Raw genomic sequence first — 17,660 nt, 5'->3', positions numbered from 1 at the left:
TTTCAGCATATCCCAACGAGCGTTGTAGTGAACGTACACAGTGTGTCCAACGGGCGTTGCAATATTTTGCCCAAGGGGAGCTACAACGTTTCCCAAGCGCCCAACGGGTGCTGCAATGTGGCTTCCTCCGTCGCCCCCCTTCCTGTCGGACGTCGCTGCAACGTTTCCCAATGGACGCTGCAATGTAAGTTTCTTCCGTCGAACGTCGGCCTTCGTCTTCCAACGGCAACGCCGGCCAATTCACAACCCCAAGACGAGTTCTGTGGAGAAAGTTGATTGTTCTTCAAAGCGTCGACGCTCTGTACATCGCTCTCCACAGAATTAGTCCAGAAATCCTAATAATCTAACAGTAGTGTACTGCGCTGATACCACTTGTTAGAAAACTATAATCTTAAATTCTAATCCAGAATTTACATCATACCAGAATATTAGGATTCGGGTTAAATACCTAGATCCATTCCAAACGATCACCTACTGTTGAGGAATTTTGCGGCAATCGATACGAACGAATGATTGGTTTTTCTGATCTTCCTCAACGAAATCTCCTTAGTTCCTCAATGGGACCTTCGTCTCTCTTTCAAATAGGGAGAAGAGAAATTGTGTGTGATTTAGTATCTTGGGGACCATAACCATAATGTGTCTCTTTATATAAGGTTCTTATAATTCCCTATAGTTTTTACTTAATTTCGGCCCATTCCATTTCATGGAGACAAGTTTCATCAACAAATGTTTAATGTTTTGTGGCTCGTGCATAGCTCCAACCAGCAAATATATTTCATGAATAAAACAGATTTGGCCGACGAAGATGACAACAAGTGCCTGGAAAAGTAAACCTCTCACAGCTGGATGCGGGTTATTGCAGGGTATTTAGCTCAACCCTTCACGTGCAATGTTTTCGTGAGAAGAGAAGAGCTGCTTTACGTGCAGGGTATTTAGCTCACTCCCTTCACATGCAATGTTTTCGAGAGAAGAGGAGAAGAGCTGCTTTACACCATGGACGAACTATGTAAGCCGGGAGGAGGAATCAATATTACTTTAAAGACAGTTGACAGCGCACTGGGCAGCCCAGCGTTTTTCCCGTTGCAGAGAAGATAGAGACGACTAAGGTTCTCTACTGGGCGGTTGGGCGTTGTGGGTTTTCTATATATTCAAATTTAATACTCACCGATTTGGTCGTATTGCCCGGAGCAAATATCGGTAATCTGGATGCGATATGTATCACTGATACATGATTAAAGTATAGGCGCCACCTCTCCCACTCTCACTTTAATTTTTGTTTCTTTATTATAGATAAGAGGAGGAAAGTGAGTAAGAGTGGAAGAGACTCCTTTGAAAGTGTTTTTTTTTTCTTCTTTTCATAACTACAAATAGGAGAGGTGGGTGCATATCTTTTGATGATATTAGGCATATCATAAAACATAAATATCATTTTTATATTCATATAAGAAAACACAGAGAGATAAATGCAATTGTTGAATAAAAAAATCAATATAATTGAGAATGATTTTGAGCTTGTCGAGATCATTTTGTTATTCGAAAAAGAAGACCTCTTAATCTTATTTCAAATCGCCAAAAATTTTTGATTACGACAGTCTAAAAACAATTTCCACCAATATAATGTTTTTTATCAATTTTGTGTGTGTCATATAGTTGCTAATTTTAAGAAGTTGTTCCAAAAAAAATAAAAATACTTTGATTGTTGTCATATAGTCTTGTACAAGGAAAATAATTATTATGAAATTCGATTATATAATAGAGTTGATTAGACAATAAAGTGAGTGACCTAAAGAATTACTAACAGAGGAAGATTTGAATCCTAAGTTGTGGTCACTAACATATGACGGTAATATTTGATTGGTTTGATTACTACAAATATATCTGCGAGCTTCAATAGTATTCTAAAAGGTGTTAAGAATCTTCCTATTCAAGCATTGGTAGCATCAGCTTTTTTTTTTTGTGAAATAGGGAGAAAATACGACAAAGATGAAATATTTTGTACTCCTATTTATGTTGCTTTGGGAAATAATAGAATATTGCAAGAGAGTTTCAAGTATGTTTGTCTCAAGGGAAATCTTATTAGGTTGTGTATAATTTGATAAGTAAATTTCAATCAATTATGTAGGCATTGGTACGCAAGAGAAGCATAGAGACAAACAGATACAATAGGTTTATATCACTCTTATTTACATCACATTATTTCAATTATTCAAGGTGGAATCTAGTTTTTATTTCTTCACTTTATTGTGCTCAAATTGTTTTTTTTTATTTTTATGTTTTTTGTATGAGTTTATTGAGTGAAAAAGACTAAATGCAAAAGATAAGAGATCATAAATGATTAACAAATTATGTTGTTTCCTGTATTTATCTTACAATATTTTTTTCATTGACCAATTAGTCATAGTTTTGAGAATCAATTTGAGTTTTTTTACTCATAACACAAAATTGAGACTTGTTCAGGTTCCTGAAGTTCTTATTATTAGGTGTGGGCATTGGTCTAGTCAGGTTTTTTGAAAACTCAAACCTCTACCTGGAACTTAACCTTGTAAAAAACCTAAAAAAATCTATCCCACTAGCGGTTAAAAGTATCTGATTATGTATTTAAATAATTTTACTCGATTACTATTTATCAAATAAAATAGAGTAAAGGGTATTTTGTACCCTAATTAACAAAAAAGTCAAAATACGTGTTTTTACCCGTTTTACCGTTTAATAGATGGTAAAAAAATAACTTATAAATAATAAATAAAATAATTTATGCATATTATATATATTAATGAATATATAAAATTAAATATAATATATTTATTTTAAATTAAATATATACTTAATTAAATATATAGAGGTTTAGTGTCACTAATATAGTGACACATAATTTTTTGTTAATCCAATTGTTTAATTATATTTTATTTTTAAATATCCTTTTATATATTTTATTTTATATTTATTTATGTGGAATAAAAAATTTCAAAATTTGAATTTACGATAGAGTCCGCAACGGTCAGAATTTGGGTCAATTAGTCAATCGTCTAGAAAAAGAGGGATGCAAAGTGGGGCCACAGAAAAGTGGGAAGATGAGACGGAGTGGGATTTCAATTTCGTAGGAAGCACCGTGGCGCGTCAAAGGCTGGCGGCCGCCGGTAAGCTCTTATCCGCATCTTTCTGGCCGATTCCAACCTGTTACCGCCTTGCATTATCCTCCACTCGTATATATATATATATATATATATATATCCAATTGCGTCAACCCCTGCATTTCGTGGATCCTCTGAGCTTTTTTGCTTTTTCCATCGTTAGTTTCCTTCTTTTTGCTTCCCTTTCTGTTGGATTGGTTCTCTAACAGCCGGAGCCTGCGTCCTTTCTTGTCTGCAGAATCGGTGCGCAAGGTGAGTTGTTCGTGGATTGGACAACTGTGGGTTGGCATTTGATTGGCTTTTTCAGCTTTGTGGAATGGCTCTGAATGTATTCCTTTTGCTATGTTATCTCGATTCTCTGGGTATGGAGGTCTTGATGCAGATTGTCTGCATGAGGTTTTCTATAATGAATCTTGATCAGATTGTGTTTAGTGGTGACGTGATCTGTGTTTGAAATCTTTGTTGGATGTTCAATTTTGGTCAGATCTGTTGTTTTTGTTTTTTTTTTATCGAAACTTTAATCGAAACTAAAGAAACGGATTTCTGGTTTGTTATTGTGTACCTGTTGGAAAAAAATAGCTAACAGAATGAGAAAAAAAAAACGAGCTTTATGGAAACTCGTATTTTCTTTACTTTCAATGTTTAAAAAACTGTTTTTTTTTGTTGATTATAGGTTCTCCATTCTTCTTGCAGGGCTGTCAAATTGCCGGAGGACCGTGGGAATACTCTAAAAGGGCCCTTGGTAGGCCTCATTGTCCTTTTCTCTATCTGATCTTTTTCGAAGGAAAGTTTTCTGGAATCCCTAACCGGCCAGTACCTGAACCGTTCTCTCCCTCTTCATTGAACTGATTTCAGAAACTCACTTTCACCATCAATTTAGGATTGTTTTGAAAAGTTATTGCAGTTTTTCTCCCTGTGTACTTCGTTTATTCCTGGATTTAGTTTCCAAACTCATTTTTGTCCTAGATCTCCCATCTTCTACATTCAAGGGCAACCCTTTCTTTCCTTCAAGAATTCTTTTTTCTTGCAAGGATATATTGCATGCTTTATCGCTTCATCTAGATCTTTTCATCCTAGTATCTAACCAGTTTATTCCTTGAACAATCTCCCAATATGACAGAGCCAAGACCCACTTCACCTTTGCTTCCATCTTCTCGAATACTTCCGGATTTCAAACAATCTATTAAATTAAAATATGTTAAACTTGGCTACCATTATCTCATTACCCATGGAATGTATCTCTTTCTCACCCCTCTACTTGCTCTCATCGCTGCACAACTTTCCACCCTCTCTTTTCAAGATCTCCATGACTTATGGGACCACCTCCGCTACAATCTTATCTCAGTCATTCTCAGCTCGACTCTTCTTGTCTTCCTCTGCACCCTTTACTTCCTTACTCGTCCCCGTCCAGTGTATCTAGTCAATTTTGCCTGCTATAAGCCTGATGAAGCTCGTAAATGCACTCGTCAGATCTTTATGCAGAGATCTTCATTGACTGGTTCCTTTACTCCAGAGAATCTTGAGTTCCAACGTAAAATTCTTGAAAGGTCAGGTCTTGGGGAGTCTACCTACCTCCCTGAAGCTGTCCTCAATGTCCCTCCCAACCCATGTATGGCTGAAGCAAGGAAAGAAGCCGAAGCTGTTATGTTTGGTGCTCTTGATGAACTCTTTGAGAAAACGAATATAAAGCCAAAAGATGTTGGCATTTTGATTGTGAATTGCAGCTTATTCAATCCAACCCCATCGCTTTCTGCAATGCTCATCAACCACTACAAGCTCCGTGGAAATATAAAAAGCTATAATCTTGGTGGCATGGGTTGCAGTGCAGGTCTGATCTCCATTGATTTGGCCAAAGATCTTCTTCAAGTTCATCCCAACTCTTATGCATTGGTCATCAGCATGGAGAACATAACCTTAAATTGGTATTTTGGTAACAATCGGTCAATGCTTGTATCAAATTGCTTGTTTCGTATGGGTGGAGCTGCTATACTCCTTTCTAACAAGAGCTCTGACCGCCGTCGATCCAAGTATCAATTGGTTCACACTGTTCGGACGCACAAAGGTGCAGATGACAAGTGTTTCGGCTGCGTCACTCAGGAGGAGGATGAGAATGGAAAGATTGGGGTTTCCCTATCAAAAGATCTCATGGCGGTTGCTGGAGATGCTTTGAAGACTAACATAACAACCTTGGGCCCACTTGTGTTGCCCATGTCAGAACAATTGCTCTTCCTTGGCACATTGATTGGGAGGAAACTTTTCAAGAGGAAAATCAAGCCTTACATTCCCGATTTTAGGTTAGCTTTTGAGCACTTTTGCATTCATGCTGGAGGAAGAGCTGTTTTGGATGAACTGGAGAAGAACTTGCAGTTAACTGATTGGCATATGGAGCCTTCAAGGATGACTCTTAATCGATTTGGGAACACTTCAAGCAGTTCACTTTGGTATGAATTGGCATATACAGAAGCTAAAGGGAGAATAAGGAAGGGAGATAGAACATGGCAGATAGCATTTGGATCTGGTTTCAAGTGCAACAGTGCAGTTTGGAAGGCTTTAAGGACTATTAATCCAGCAAAGGAGAAGAATCCCTGGATGGATGAGATTGACAATTTTCCGGTGAAAGTTCCAAAGATATCATCAATTTGACGAGGCAGTTGTCATGGTGTGGCATAGGCACACAAGAAGGGAATGATGAGTTCATACTAATCCGAAGTGCTTTTTTATGTGTTTAGGAGTGGTTGGAAATTGGATTTGGGGTGTATTTTTTTCGGATTAGTATGTAGGACAATGGATGTCTGGGTATAGGAAGTGGTCTGTTTAGGAAGTTCAGTATTTCATTTTAATTGTTAGAGAACGAGAGGGAAGGGTATATATATTGGTTATTGGTGATGTAGTTTAGTGAGTGTAGGACATTGGGCTGGAAGCTGTTTCTAGTAGGGAGGGATTCTTGTGTCCTTCTCTCATGATTTGGGGTTGGTTTCATTCGTTTTAAAGTTTAATTTTACTTATTTCATTGATCCAAAACTGTGGAATTATTTTCTCTAGTGTCTTGAATTTATATTCTCATATTTTGAAAAGATTGAGAATAGGATGATCTCCTCATATTCTCAGCTTGATTGCACCACTTTTGTTGGCTTCCAAACCATGCGGCACTTTTCAGCTCCCAAAATGGTCTAATAGATTTCTTATCTTTCTTTTTTCATTTAATAAACTGCTTTCAGAGTTAGCATGAATGGTTTTGTAATTCTAATGGAGACATCTCAAACCTCGTGAGATAGCCTTTGTTATGGATCTAAAGCTGCCTTTTTACTCTGCAGCTATGAAGAATCCCACGCGTATGCAGATTCAGAACATGAAAAGCGACCAACGAATTCGTTAACAAATACATATATAGGAAACCTTCCAAGAGTTGCAAACAACTATAGGAAGAGAATGAATTTCAATCCTCAAAAACTGAAGTAAAAGCAACCATCCTGTAACGAGAGGTACAGACTAGCACAGGACTGATACCTTCCATTGATGGCAAGGCCAATAAGATATCAGAAGCGTGGATGGTAAATTGGGTAAATGCAGTTAGTCCTTTGATGACTTGTTGATGAGAGATTTGTGAATGTGCGGGATTACACCCCCTCCTGCTATGGTTCCTTTGATGAGCGTGTCCAGCTCCTCGTCTCCTCTAATAGCGAGCTGCAAATGCCTTGGGGTGATACGCTTAACCTTTAGATCTTTGCTAGCATTTCCTGCTAGTTCTAACACTTCAGCAGTCAGGTACTCCAAGATAGCAGCCGAGTATACAGCAGCTGTTGCACCCACTCTACCATTGGCTGCAATACGCGACTTCAGCTGCCGATGGATGCGACCTACTGGGAACTACAGAAGAATATGAACAGCAATAAGGTCATCAATATAGAAAGTATATTGTCCAAAAAGAAGAGATTATCGTCTTTTTATGGAGCCTTCAATGAACACCTTCAGTGCTATCTTTATCAGTAGGCACAAAATAGCACAGCAAGTAGTATCTTGAGTAATATTTAAGGGTCAAAAATCGAAATGAACGATAAGTGTCTATTCTCCCTCCAATGAAAGAAGCAAAAAAACATCAGCATTCATAGCAATTGCAAGGTCATGAGTATCTCCAAGCAGGGTAATAATGCTGCTTTAACACGTACATTAATCATGTGAATCATGGTGAAAACAGATGACATTTTGAATGAAATCATTATCTCAAGTACTTGTTCACAGAATGATATTAGATGAAGAGAAATTCCTATCATTATTAACTTTCATTCAAATAACAGATCAGTATGATACCATATGGCATTTTTTGAAATTGGACTACATAATAGATCCTTGGCTTCAAATACAAAAAACCTAAATTTAGAATTTGGAACTTACAAAGTCCAACAGTTTATTTATTGAAAATTTACACTCACGGAATGTAGACCATTTATATTCCTAGATTGTACTACTTACTCTGCGAAACCTAGAAATCATTCTACTTCTGATAAAAGAATTTGTTTTTTTTAAACATAGCAAGTTCTTTTAGGGGAATTAAGAGAACAGATCTCCAGTACTTACATGTTCTCATCACACAATTCAGAAAAAAAAAATCCGGTTTCTATATTCAATTATGTGATATTAATGTTCATTTCACATAATAAGCTTACACCACCAGGGGGAGAGAGAGATAGAGAGAGAAGCTGCTGAGGTTGTTCCAGTATGACAGTCAACTTGTAAATAAACGTTCAGAGAAACCTGAAGCAGGTTTTGCTGAAACCTAAAATAGTCATCATTCTCTATTTCCATTTTGATAACAACCATAGTCTTCATTTTTATTATCCAACAACAGGTGTTGATTAAGCTTACATCATTCTAATCAACCCTCTCTTTGACACTTGTAATTATGAGCTTATGCTTTATTTCCATAATGCCATTTCCCATCCAGCTACTGTCTCTAGTCCCTCAAGGACAGCTGAAAAATCCACACGTCCTCCACTTTTGTAAACCACATGAATGAAAATATGCAAGCTTGGACCACTCACTCAGTATTCAATCATTTTCGAAAGTGATTGCTACATAATTGGATATGCTTATCAAGCAATCTAAGACAAATGAAAATAAATGTTCCTTAAATCCAAATTCCCTTCAAGCTCCTACAGTTTCATCCCATACAACTCGGTTATCTATTCTAGAATGACCAACCTGCTATATATCATAAGCTAACACCATTTTCATACAGAACAGCTACCATAAGCTTTTGTTTTATTTCCTAGACACTCAAATAGATTACCATTTCATGCATAAATGTCCCTCTATCTCCATGCATAATCCAGACTCCGAGAGCTTTTCATAATGTCTGCTTTATGGAGTCTGTTTCAAAGAAAAACCAACTTTTTTTTATAGACTATTTTTTTTTTATGAATGTTGGTATATTGATAAACTGATAAAGGAATACAAACCTAGCTTTGGAGGGCGGACTCCACAACAAAGTTGGAGAGACACACCTTTTTTAGCCTGAGAGTCTGTTAAGTGATTAACAGAGCGTGGAATTTGTTTCCATATACAATTTAACCCAGAAAGTAAATTACAGATTTCTTTAAACATATCCCAATGTCGCCACGGAGGTTGACCATGGTTTGCACACCAATTGATGACTACTGTTGAGTCGCCTTCGATACAGAGGAGGCCTGTGAGATGGCTGGTGAAGACCTTGAGACCGTGCAAAAGACCAGAAAGTTCTGCAGTAGTCGAATCTGAGCTGCCAAGGGGACCCACATAAGAGAAGAGGAGTTCACTATTTTTTTTTTTTTTGAGAGAAATGTGTACATGTATTACGAAAGAAAAGAGGTTACAAACCTTGCTGGCTAGAAAGACATTTCCTCCACAACAAGATGTTGGAGTTCACTATTTTCATTATGGATAACACCACTGAAGCCAGCAGGACCAGGGCAACCTAATGCACTGCCATCAAAATTGAGCTTTATGTATCCAGGTGGAGGAGGGGTCCATGTGGCCATAGAGGGGGGGCGAGAGGGCAAGGACATCTCAGCAATAGATTGCCAATTTGCTTTGAAGTTTAAAATTTTCTTCTAATTAGAGAGTTTTGGTCAGAATTAATCACTCCATGTTGTGTTTGTGCAAGGTATGCAAAAATTTCATGTTTCGATGTTGTTTTCAAGGTTTGCATTTTTATTACCTGGTTGTGTATCTTAAGCATCATCAACTCCAAATAATTGTGGTCACCCTCAAAAAAAGTTATACTTGGTCAAATTTATTTAGTTCTACCATTATAATCTCCCCTAATTTTTTTTTAAAAAGGTATATTTTAGATTCGTTTAGAAGTATGAGTATTGCATAGTCGCCTCCTTCTGGTAAAAGTTGTTTTCTTCTAGTATTTCTTCAGTTTATTTTCTTTTGTTTCATCATTTCAGAGCAATGCCTAGACCCACTACCTAAAAAACATAGGAGTGTGCCCAACATCCAGCTTGAGTTATGTCTTTTATTCTTCACCCTAGAGGTGATTTGTGTTCAAGCTACCCTTAAAAAGTGAGTAGTCTCTTTGTTAAACCCTAAAGTTATGCCGCTTTTAGAATTGAATGGAGTGTGTTTTAGACTATGACCGTTTTGACTAGTATATGGAGCTTTGTTGTATGGCTATGAGTGATTTTCTTTTTCCATATTATCTTTTGTCCAATTTGGGTCTCTATGTTCTTTTTATCCCCAGCTTGAGGGGGAGAAGTAGAAGAAGAACTACAAGAAAGAGGTATTTTGTTTTACAAGTTTGTAGTAATTTTTATGTGACCAAAATATTCAAGGAAGGAGGAGAACAAATGATGAAAATTTAACATCTATGAAAAAAATTTAGCCAATGAAGATTGAAGACCAAAATTGCAGACCAAGAATATTTTTCATTGCAAGTTGAAATTATATACTCCAACTTGAGGGAGAGTGTTGAAGAGCATATATGGAAGAGTCTTACATGACCCTCACAATAAGAAGTCTCACAAAGCCAGAATTAATATGGTGAAGTCTTACAGGAATCTCATAGGAGGAGGTCTCACTGAAGAGTTTCAGCTAAAGATGTTTTAGTTATGTTAGTCTTCTATTTATGTTTAGTTGTTCAATTGTTCTAGGACATATCTTTTAATGTTTAACTTTGGGTGTAATTGGAACAAGGGCAATTTAATTGTAATTGGATTCTACTTGTTTCCTCTATTATAAATAGAGGTTCATTGTACTCGAATTACATCAAGTTAGTGAAGATTTTCTTTTTTCCAGAAATTCAATAACATGATTATGCTAATACCTTTTTTTTATTCCTTGATGAGTTTCTAAACCCCCTTGTAATATATCTTTCATCATCTTTTCTTTTGGAATTTCAAAATCAAAATTTTCATTTTTGTCGCAATACAAGGTATGATTGATCAATCGTTGTCTCAATCATCAATCATACGTTTTAAAATCTCTTCATTGTGTTTTGTATGATCTATCATCCTTATAAGAACTAATCGATCATACGTTTAAACTCCTTCAGTTGTGTTCTATATGATCAATCATCTCTTACTCACATTAATTGATCATACATTTAAGGAATGATCAACTACTCTTTGTCATATTGATCATATGTTGTTTACACTGATTGATCATCCTTGTTAATTGGAGTGTTTTTTTAGCAACATACCCTGATTATTCACTATTGTTGCTTGAGTCATGGCAAAAGAAATCTAGTCAAAATGTTTGAAAAAAAACGATCTTTCAAAAATTACTACTATCCCACTCAAAGCTCTATAAAATTACTTGTCTTGGTTTCACTCTATTAAGAGATTCCTGATCACTAGGGATCTTGCTGAGCACGTAACCAAACCAACACCTATTATAGATGTTAAGGAATAGTCCCACATAGATTAGTGAGTACAAAGATATTGAGTTTATTAGTTGGTAAAGAGGTTTCCTAAGTTGGCTAGTCATTTTGGGATAGGGCCTTCGACCCAATTTAACATGGTATCAGAGCGGGTACTCATATGTGGGTTTGCACCTAAACTATCTACTTGTAGAGCCACAAAAGATGGCCTACACCTAAAACTATCCACTTATAGAGCCACAAAAAAGAGGGCCTACACCTAAACTGCCTACTCCTAAATTATCCACTTATAGAGCCACAAAAGAGGGTCTACACGTGAGGGGGAGTGTTAAGGAATAGTCCCACATAGATTAGTGAGTACAAAGATCTTGAGTTCATTAGTTGGTAAAGAGGTTTCCTAAGTTGGCTAGTCATTTTGGGATAGGGCCTTTGACCCAATTTAACAATAGACATTGAAAATGTTGCTTACAAAAATTACTTCAAAGAGGATACTCTGGTTATCACTTAGCATGGAAGCTTTTATAGCATGGAAGAACATGTTGCTAAAATTGTTGTTCATTTAGATTGCAAGGATATTTAGGATACGTGTGCCAAGTTATATTCTAGTCCTGACAATCTATAGAAGCTTTATGATGTATTTTAGACGATGTTTAATACCAAATAGGGGGACATATCTTGAGGTTGCAAAGTCACAAATTCTTAGCTCGACAGTCAAACCCTCTAATGATATATGAGCAACAATGCTTCATATTCCAATCCCACCTTCAAAGTCTCAAGTCATACAAACAAAGACATCTGCTAAGTACTCTTAAGGAAGAGGCGAAAGTACTAGTACACGAGGAAGAAGTAGAAATAGCCAAGGTAGAGGTAGGGGTAGAAGTATTGATCCACAACAAAGACACTATACCTACTGCAGCAAAATTATATAGCAAAGACATGTTGGAAGCTCCATGGAACACCTGAGTTAGCTACAACCAATCAAGCTTTAACAAGTGAAACAAAGGACGAAGGACCTTCAAATCCAACCAAAGGTAAACGAGTCCTTTTTTTTAATGAGGACTATGAATCCCTATAAAAAATCCAGAGTATGTTTAACTCTACCTCCAAGACTACTCCTACCACAATTGCTACAATAGGTATACATTCTTTTTTGTTCTATAGCCCTTCCCCTTGGATTATTGACTCAGAAGCTTTTAGACATTTGACTGGACAAATTGGTCACTTATTCACTTCATCTCCTTGCCCTATTACCTATGTGTTTCTATTGCTGATGGATCTCAAACTGAGTTCAAGGCATTGGGTTCAGTCATCCATCACCATCCCTCTCTTTTTCTAATGTTCTCTTGGTGCCTCAATTTCCATTGAGTATTTTGTCTACAAGTCAGTTACCTAAGAAACTTGGTTACTATGTAACTTTTTTCTCTCCATCTCATTGTGTTTTTCGGGACGTACAAACCAAGGAGGTGACTGGTGGAGGTCATGAGCAAAGAGGACTTTATGTTTTAGACAACCATATCATTTTAGATATGGCAACTTTAGATCAACAAGCTCTATAATGGCATAATAGGCTTGCCCACCCTTCTTTACCTACTTTACAGTTCTTAATTCCTTCTTTGCAGTATTTCTCTAACTCATTTTGTGAAATGTGTCAATTGAGTAAACATCATAGAACCTCCTTGCATTTTCGTATTCATTAGTACACTCAAATGTTTGGAGACCATTAAAGGTATCTAATATTACTCAATCCAAATATTTTGTTATCTTTGACAATGATTATATTTTACATGGTTGTTTCTCATGAAAGAAAAATCTGAAGTTTCATCTATTTTTAAATCTTTTTGTGCAATGGTTGTAACTCAATTTCAATCAAAAGTTAAAGTTCTTCAATCTGATAATGCACGCAAATAACTCTCATCCGAGTTTTTTTTTTTTTTTTTGAACAAGGTATTATACATCAGAACTCATGTGTTTATACACCTCAACAAAAGGTGTTGTTGAAAGAAAAATTAAACGTCTATTAGAGGTAGTAGTACATGCCTTTACCATGAATGTTCCTCACTTTTATTGGCCTTACACAGTTTTGATGGCTTGTTATCTCATTAAATGAATGCCCTCCAATGTGCTTCATAATGTTTCCCTTTATTCAACACTTGTCCATGAAGATCATGCTTTTCCTTTACCACTTGGTTTGGATGTGTATGCTTCGTTCATAATTTATCACCTAGTTAACTTTATCCAAAAGACTTCAAATGCATCTTTCTAGGATACTCTAGAACACAAAAAGGGTATATTTGTTATCATCCATTCACGCAAAAAAAATTTGTTTTGGCTGATGTTAGCTTATTTGAAGATCAGCCTTTCTATTCTACCAAGTCTCCACCAGGCTTCCCTACTACTCCTGCCATGTCGAGACCCATAGTGCCATTGAAATAGCCACTGGATGATACCCTCTGAGACTACTACACCGTTGGCCAACCAATCTCCTGTAGTCTGTGAACACTTCTAAGGTTAGTGATACTCCTAGCTCACCTATTGTGTTTGGACCCCAGTATGTTGATATACCTATTGCAATTCATAAAGAGTCTCATGCTTTCACCCAATAGTCATCCCCATCTCACCCTATTTCCAACTTTGTTTATACTCACTGGTTATCTTTCAATTGTTGTTCCTTTATTACAGTCTTATCCTCCATACCTATTTCCCAATCATATTAAAAGGTTCTTCAACATCCAAGGTAGAAAGTTGCCAAGAAAAAAGAGATGGCAGCCATGAATACGAATATGACTTGAAAACTTGAATTTGATCCCCGACCACGAAACCTAAACCCAAAAAAAAAAACCGGAGCTCCAAACCCGACCCTGACCCGATCACCATCCTTCTAACCCCGTCCCTACCTCGTTCCCATAAACCCGACCTATCCCCTTCATGTTCCCATCAATCCGACCTGTCTCAACTCCGTTTTATATCTGTCTCGTCTTTGGGTTGGGGGTTTGGGAAAACCAATCCTTGACCCGAAACCCAACGGGTTTTTTTCCCGCCCCATCCCCAACTCACAGGGTGAAATGAAAAACCCGAACCAAGGTTTTCTAGTCGGATCAGATCGGGTTCCCCGTAAAACCCGACCCAATACCCACCCCTAGATGGGTGTTTACCATCAAACAAAACCCGGATGGCAGCATTGCATGACTTAAAGCATGGTTGGTAGCAAAAAGCTTCACCGGTTATAAAGCATAAGTAGGTAGTATTCACATTTCTCTTACTGCAAATTTTAAGTTGTCTCTTTATCAACTAGATGTGAAGAATGTCTTTCTTAACAACGATTTACTGGAGGAAGTCTATTTATAACAACCCCTCGGATTTGTGGTTGAGGGGGAAGGTCTACCGACTCCAGAAATCTATTTATGGGTTTAAACAGTCACCGATGGTCTGGTTTGAAAAGTTCAATGCATCTAGGTTTTAAGCGGTGTGTAGTTGATCATTCAGTGTTTGTGAAACATACTAATGTGAATGTGATTGTTATGGCAATCTATGTGGATTAAATGATCTCGATAGGAAAAGAGTTGGCGGGCATTCACGTAGTCAAAGATCTATTTTAAGATTTCCAGACTAAAGACCTTGGCTTGTTGAAATATTTCTTTTGGATTGAGGTCCTACAATTTAGATAGGGTATAATTTTGTCACAAAGAAAATATGAACTAGACTTGATGGACGAGACAGGTATCCTTAGATGTTGACTAATGAACACCCCTATAGATCTGAATGTAAAATTATGTGTTGGCTCAGATCATGATGTAGAGGTTGGAAGATTTCAAAGGCTGGTTGACAAGTTGATCTACCTCATTGTAACAAGACTAGATATTTTCTTCACTCTAAGTGTTATCAGTTAATTCATGCATGAGCCACAGACTACTCACTGGCAAGCATTGAAAAGAATCTTTTAGAATCTTAAAAGATCTCCTAGACAAGGGGTGTTGTACAAGCCTCATGGTCATATGAATGTAGAACGTTATACAGATGCAGACTCACCAGATAATAAGAAATCTACTTCAAGCTATTGCACTATGGTTGGTAGAAATCCAGTCACGTGGAGAATAAAAAAGCAAAATGTTGTTGCAAAGTCAAGCAATGAAGCTGAATATTGAGTAATGGCACATGCAGTGGTGAAATGCCATGGATAAGATCTTTGTTGGCTGACGTCAGATTTCCTATGACCAGCCTTAGAAACTAACATTATTGAATCCTTCTACGAGATAATTTTCAGGCAGGCTCCTACTGCTTTCAAGTAAGACTTTCAAAAATAACAGGGCTATTTGAGCATCTATCTGGCTTATTAAGACTGGAACTCCAAATAGTTGGATCCAGGTCCAAACCATCAAACAGTGCCACATATACTCTATAGTGGGTGCAAGTCCATATTCAATCCACTGAGACTTGACAAAATGAAACTAAATGATGAGAAAAGGCTGCAGGTTACTGGTATTGAAAGATTCTCCAATAGACATAGTCAATGAGATTCACACACTTACAAGATGGTGGAAGAGAGTTTTTTTTTTTTTTTGAAAAAAGTGTGAATATATTACTGAGACAGAATAATACAAACCTTACTAAACAGGACCTTCCTCCACAACAAGCTGTTGGAGAAAAACATATTTTTTAGCCTGACTATCCGCCAAGTGAAGATGGTGGAAGAGAGTTGTTTCTTCAGTATAAAAGATTTAAGTTGCCCAAAAGAATACAGTTGCTTTAATACATGTATTGACTGATATCTATGACAACCTAGTGATGATTCAAGATGAAGAAAATTTGATACTGAAGATGATCTTTCCACTCCAAGATACATTAGTGTAACAGCATCAGAAGATTTATTTCATGAATACTAAAATTAGCAAGAGGAAGGGAGAAAAAGCCTGTATTTTTGTGCTTAATACCTACGTGGACCTTTGGACTGGATAAAGCAATATTTAATATTTTGTCTTCAAAGGCTTGAAGCAACTGTTTTTTATGCAGATTCATATTTAGCTGTAAGTTTTAGTATCGATATATCCGGCACATTCTGCAATATTTGCTGTGTACTCTCTGTTGACAATTATCTTCATGCAAGTACAAATGGAGCAATCAGAGCAACCAACATAGATTAATGAAAAACAATGGATGAAAGTATGCAAGAAAAAGTAGCCTTGCAAGTTTAGGATTTGATTATAGCACTCATGCAACTCAGCATAAAAAAATTTCCTATTTTTTTATAACAGTCGACCAGCTGAAGAATTCAGAAACAAAGAACACCCATTATCATTCCTCCATCCCCTCTTCCTCCAAACCCTAACAAAGAAAAAAGAAAGAAAAACAAGAATGATATTTCAAGTATCCCAGTTCCTGGAAAATTGCAGGTCTAGAAACCTATCTCATGCAGTGACCACGCTGTTAACATCTGGCAATCACCCAAAAACTAAAGAGACATGAAAAGTTGATTTTTTTTTTTTTTGTGAGAAATAACTATGAAAAAGTTGTAAGAGACTATTTAACACCCAAACCACAGGTGGTACTTCTGATATCTAATATTGGATCTGTTCTGAAGCAGGCATTCCATAGATCTCTGTAGATGGGAGAAAGAAAAAAAACATGTTTGCACATTTTTTACACCACACATACTCCAAAAGTGAAAACTGCCAACTTTGGTTAAAACAGAATAATCAACGTTTAAGCGTTTCTATTACTAAAAAATTGCTCCTATTGTGGGCAACAAAGATTTGCATAAACCACGCCAGAACTCCACTTAGCTCGTCCTTTACGTTAGCATCAGTTGCCATAAGTTTACATCCGTTGTTGTAATCGGCGATCTCCCTCACAAACTTAATAACAACAAAACTCAAAAAGGATTCCAGAAAACCACAAAATAATTCAAATCTAAATAGAAAAGACGACCTCATCTAAGAAAAACACAATTGAGAACTCACTGAACAATGCGAGACCTCTCTCTTTCTCTCCTTGTATTACGTCAAAAACAATCTCATTCTCGTATAAAACACGATACAACTAAGTAATCATCTTGTCAAAATGTTAAAGTAAAAGGTAAAAAAGAAAAATAACCAGAAAAGAAACAGAAAATTTAGCAATGTAGGTACCTGAAGGCCAGCTCTTGAAGAACGGGAAACGGGTCTCTTCTTGTCTTTGTCGGCGCTGAGTCCAGTTTTGCCTGTGAGCAGACCTTTTGCGCCTTTCCCCGACATTCTCTAATGAGCTTCGGTAAGAATCATGTCGGAGATCTATGAAGGGATCGGAAGAAGGTGGACGTCTCCAGTTCAGACCGGGTGACTGTCAAATGACGAAACGGCCACTGGAATGATAGTTACGGTTGGTGTGATAGCATTTTGCAAGTGACAAGATTTTATTGTACTCATCGTGATTTTCTTCATTTTGTCCAAAAAATTAATTTATTTTTATTCTAATTTTTTATTTTTGTCTTAAATCAATTTCAATGATAAATAGATAATTAAATATTATTATAAATATAATAAAGTAATTGACATTCTTATAATTAAGGAGCAACAAGCTGGGTGCAACCAATATGTTGAGTTAAATTGCTACTAATAACCAATTAAGAACAAACATAAAAACTATACAATCATCAAAGCTCTCAAGTAAAATTGGAAAACCAGAGAGACAGTGAAGGG

At 36.7% G+C, this 17,660-nt stretch overlaps 2 protein-coding genes across 4 annotated transcripts; one reads left to right on the top strand and one right to left on the bottom strand.

The window, feature by feature from the left end:
- Positions 1-3,083: 3,083 nt before the first annotated feature.
- On the top strand, positions 3,084-6,252 carry LOC137950885 (3-ketoacyl-CoA synthase 11-like). 3 transcript variants are annotated; one of them, XM_068797544.1, is made up of 3 exons: positions 3,084-3,137; positions 3,370-3,383; positions 3,825-6,252. In XM_068797544.1, the coding sequence occupies exon 3, from the start codon at positions 4,245-4,247 to the stop codon at positions 5,772-5,774; it is 1,530 nt and encodes a 509-aa protein (XP_068653645.1). In that variant the 5' UTR covers positions 3,084-3,137; positions 3,370-3,383; positions 3,825-4,244; the 3' UTR covers positions 5,775-6,252. The 3 variants fall into 3 exon arrangements, with proteins under 3 accessions (XP_068653645.1, XP_068653646.1, XP_068653647.1); XM_068797545.1 differs by lacking the exon at positions 3,370-3,383 and having other exon boundaries at positions 3,095-3,137; XM_068797546.1 differs by lacking the exons at positions 3,084-3,137; positions 3,370-3,383 and adding an exon at positions 3,437-3,493.
- Positions 6,253-6,499: 247 nt separating this feature from the next.
- Positions 6,500-17,328, bottom strand: LOC137950886 (probable histone H2A variant 1). The gene is made up of 2 exons (XM_068797547.1): positions 17,112-17,328; positions 6,500-6,998 (listed from the first exon to the last, which is right to left on the bottom strand). Exons 1-2 carry the CDS (start codon positions 17,214-17,216, stop codon positions 6,702-6,704), a joined length of 402 nt encoding a protein of 133 aa, XP_068653648.1. The 5' UTR covers positions 17,217-17,328; the 3' UTR covers positions 6,500-6,701.
- Positions 17,329-17,660: the final 332 nt, after the last annotated feature.

This window comes from Aristolochia californica, unplaced genomic scaffold (genome assembly GCF_029961685.1).
Source record: "Aristolochia californica isolate CCGP_79_NKW_82.1479 unplaced genomic scaffold, dmAriCali1.0.hap1 SCAF_14, whole genome shotgun sequence".
Classification (NCBI taxonomy): domain Eukaryota; kingdom Viridiplantae; phylum Streptophyta; class Magnoliopsida; order Piperales; family Aristolochiaceae; genus Aristolochia; species Aristolochia californica.
Note: the sequence above shows the minus strand (reverse complement) of the source record. Positions and strands in the feature narration are given on the sequence as shown.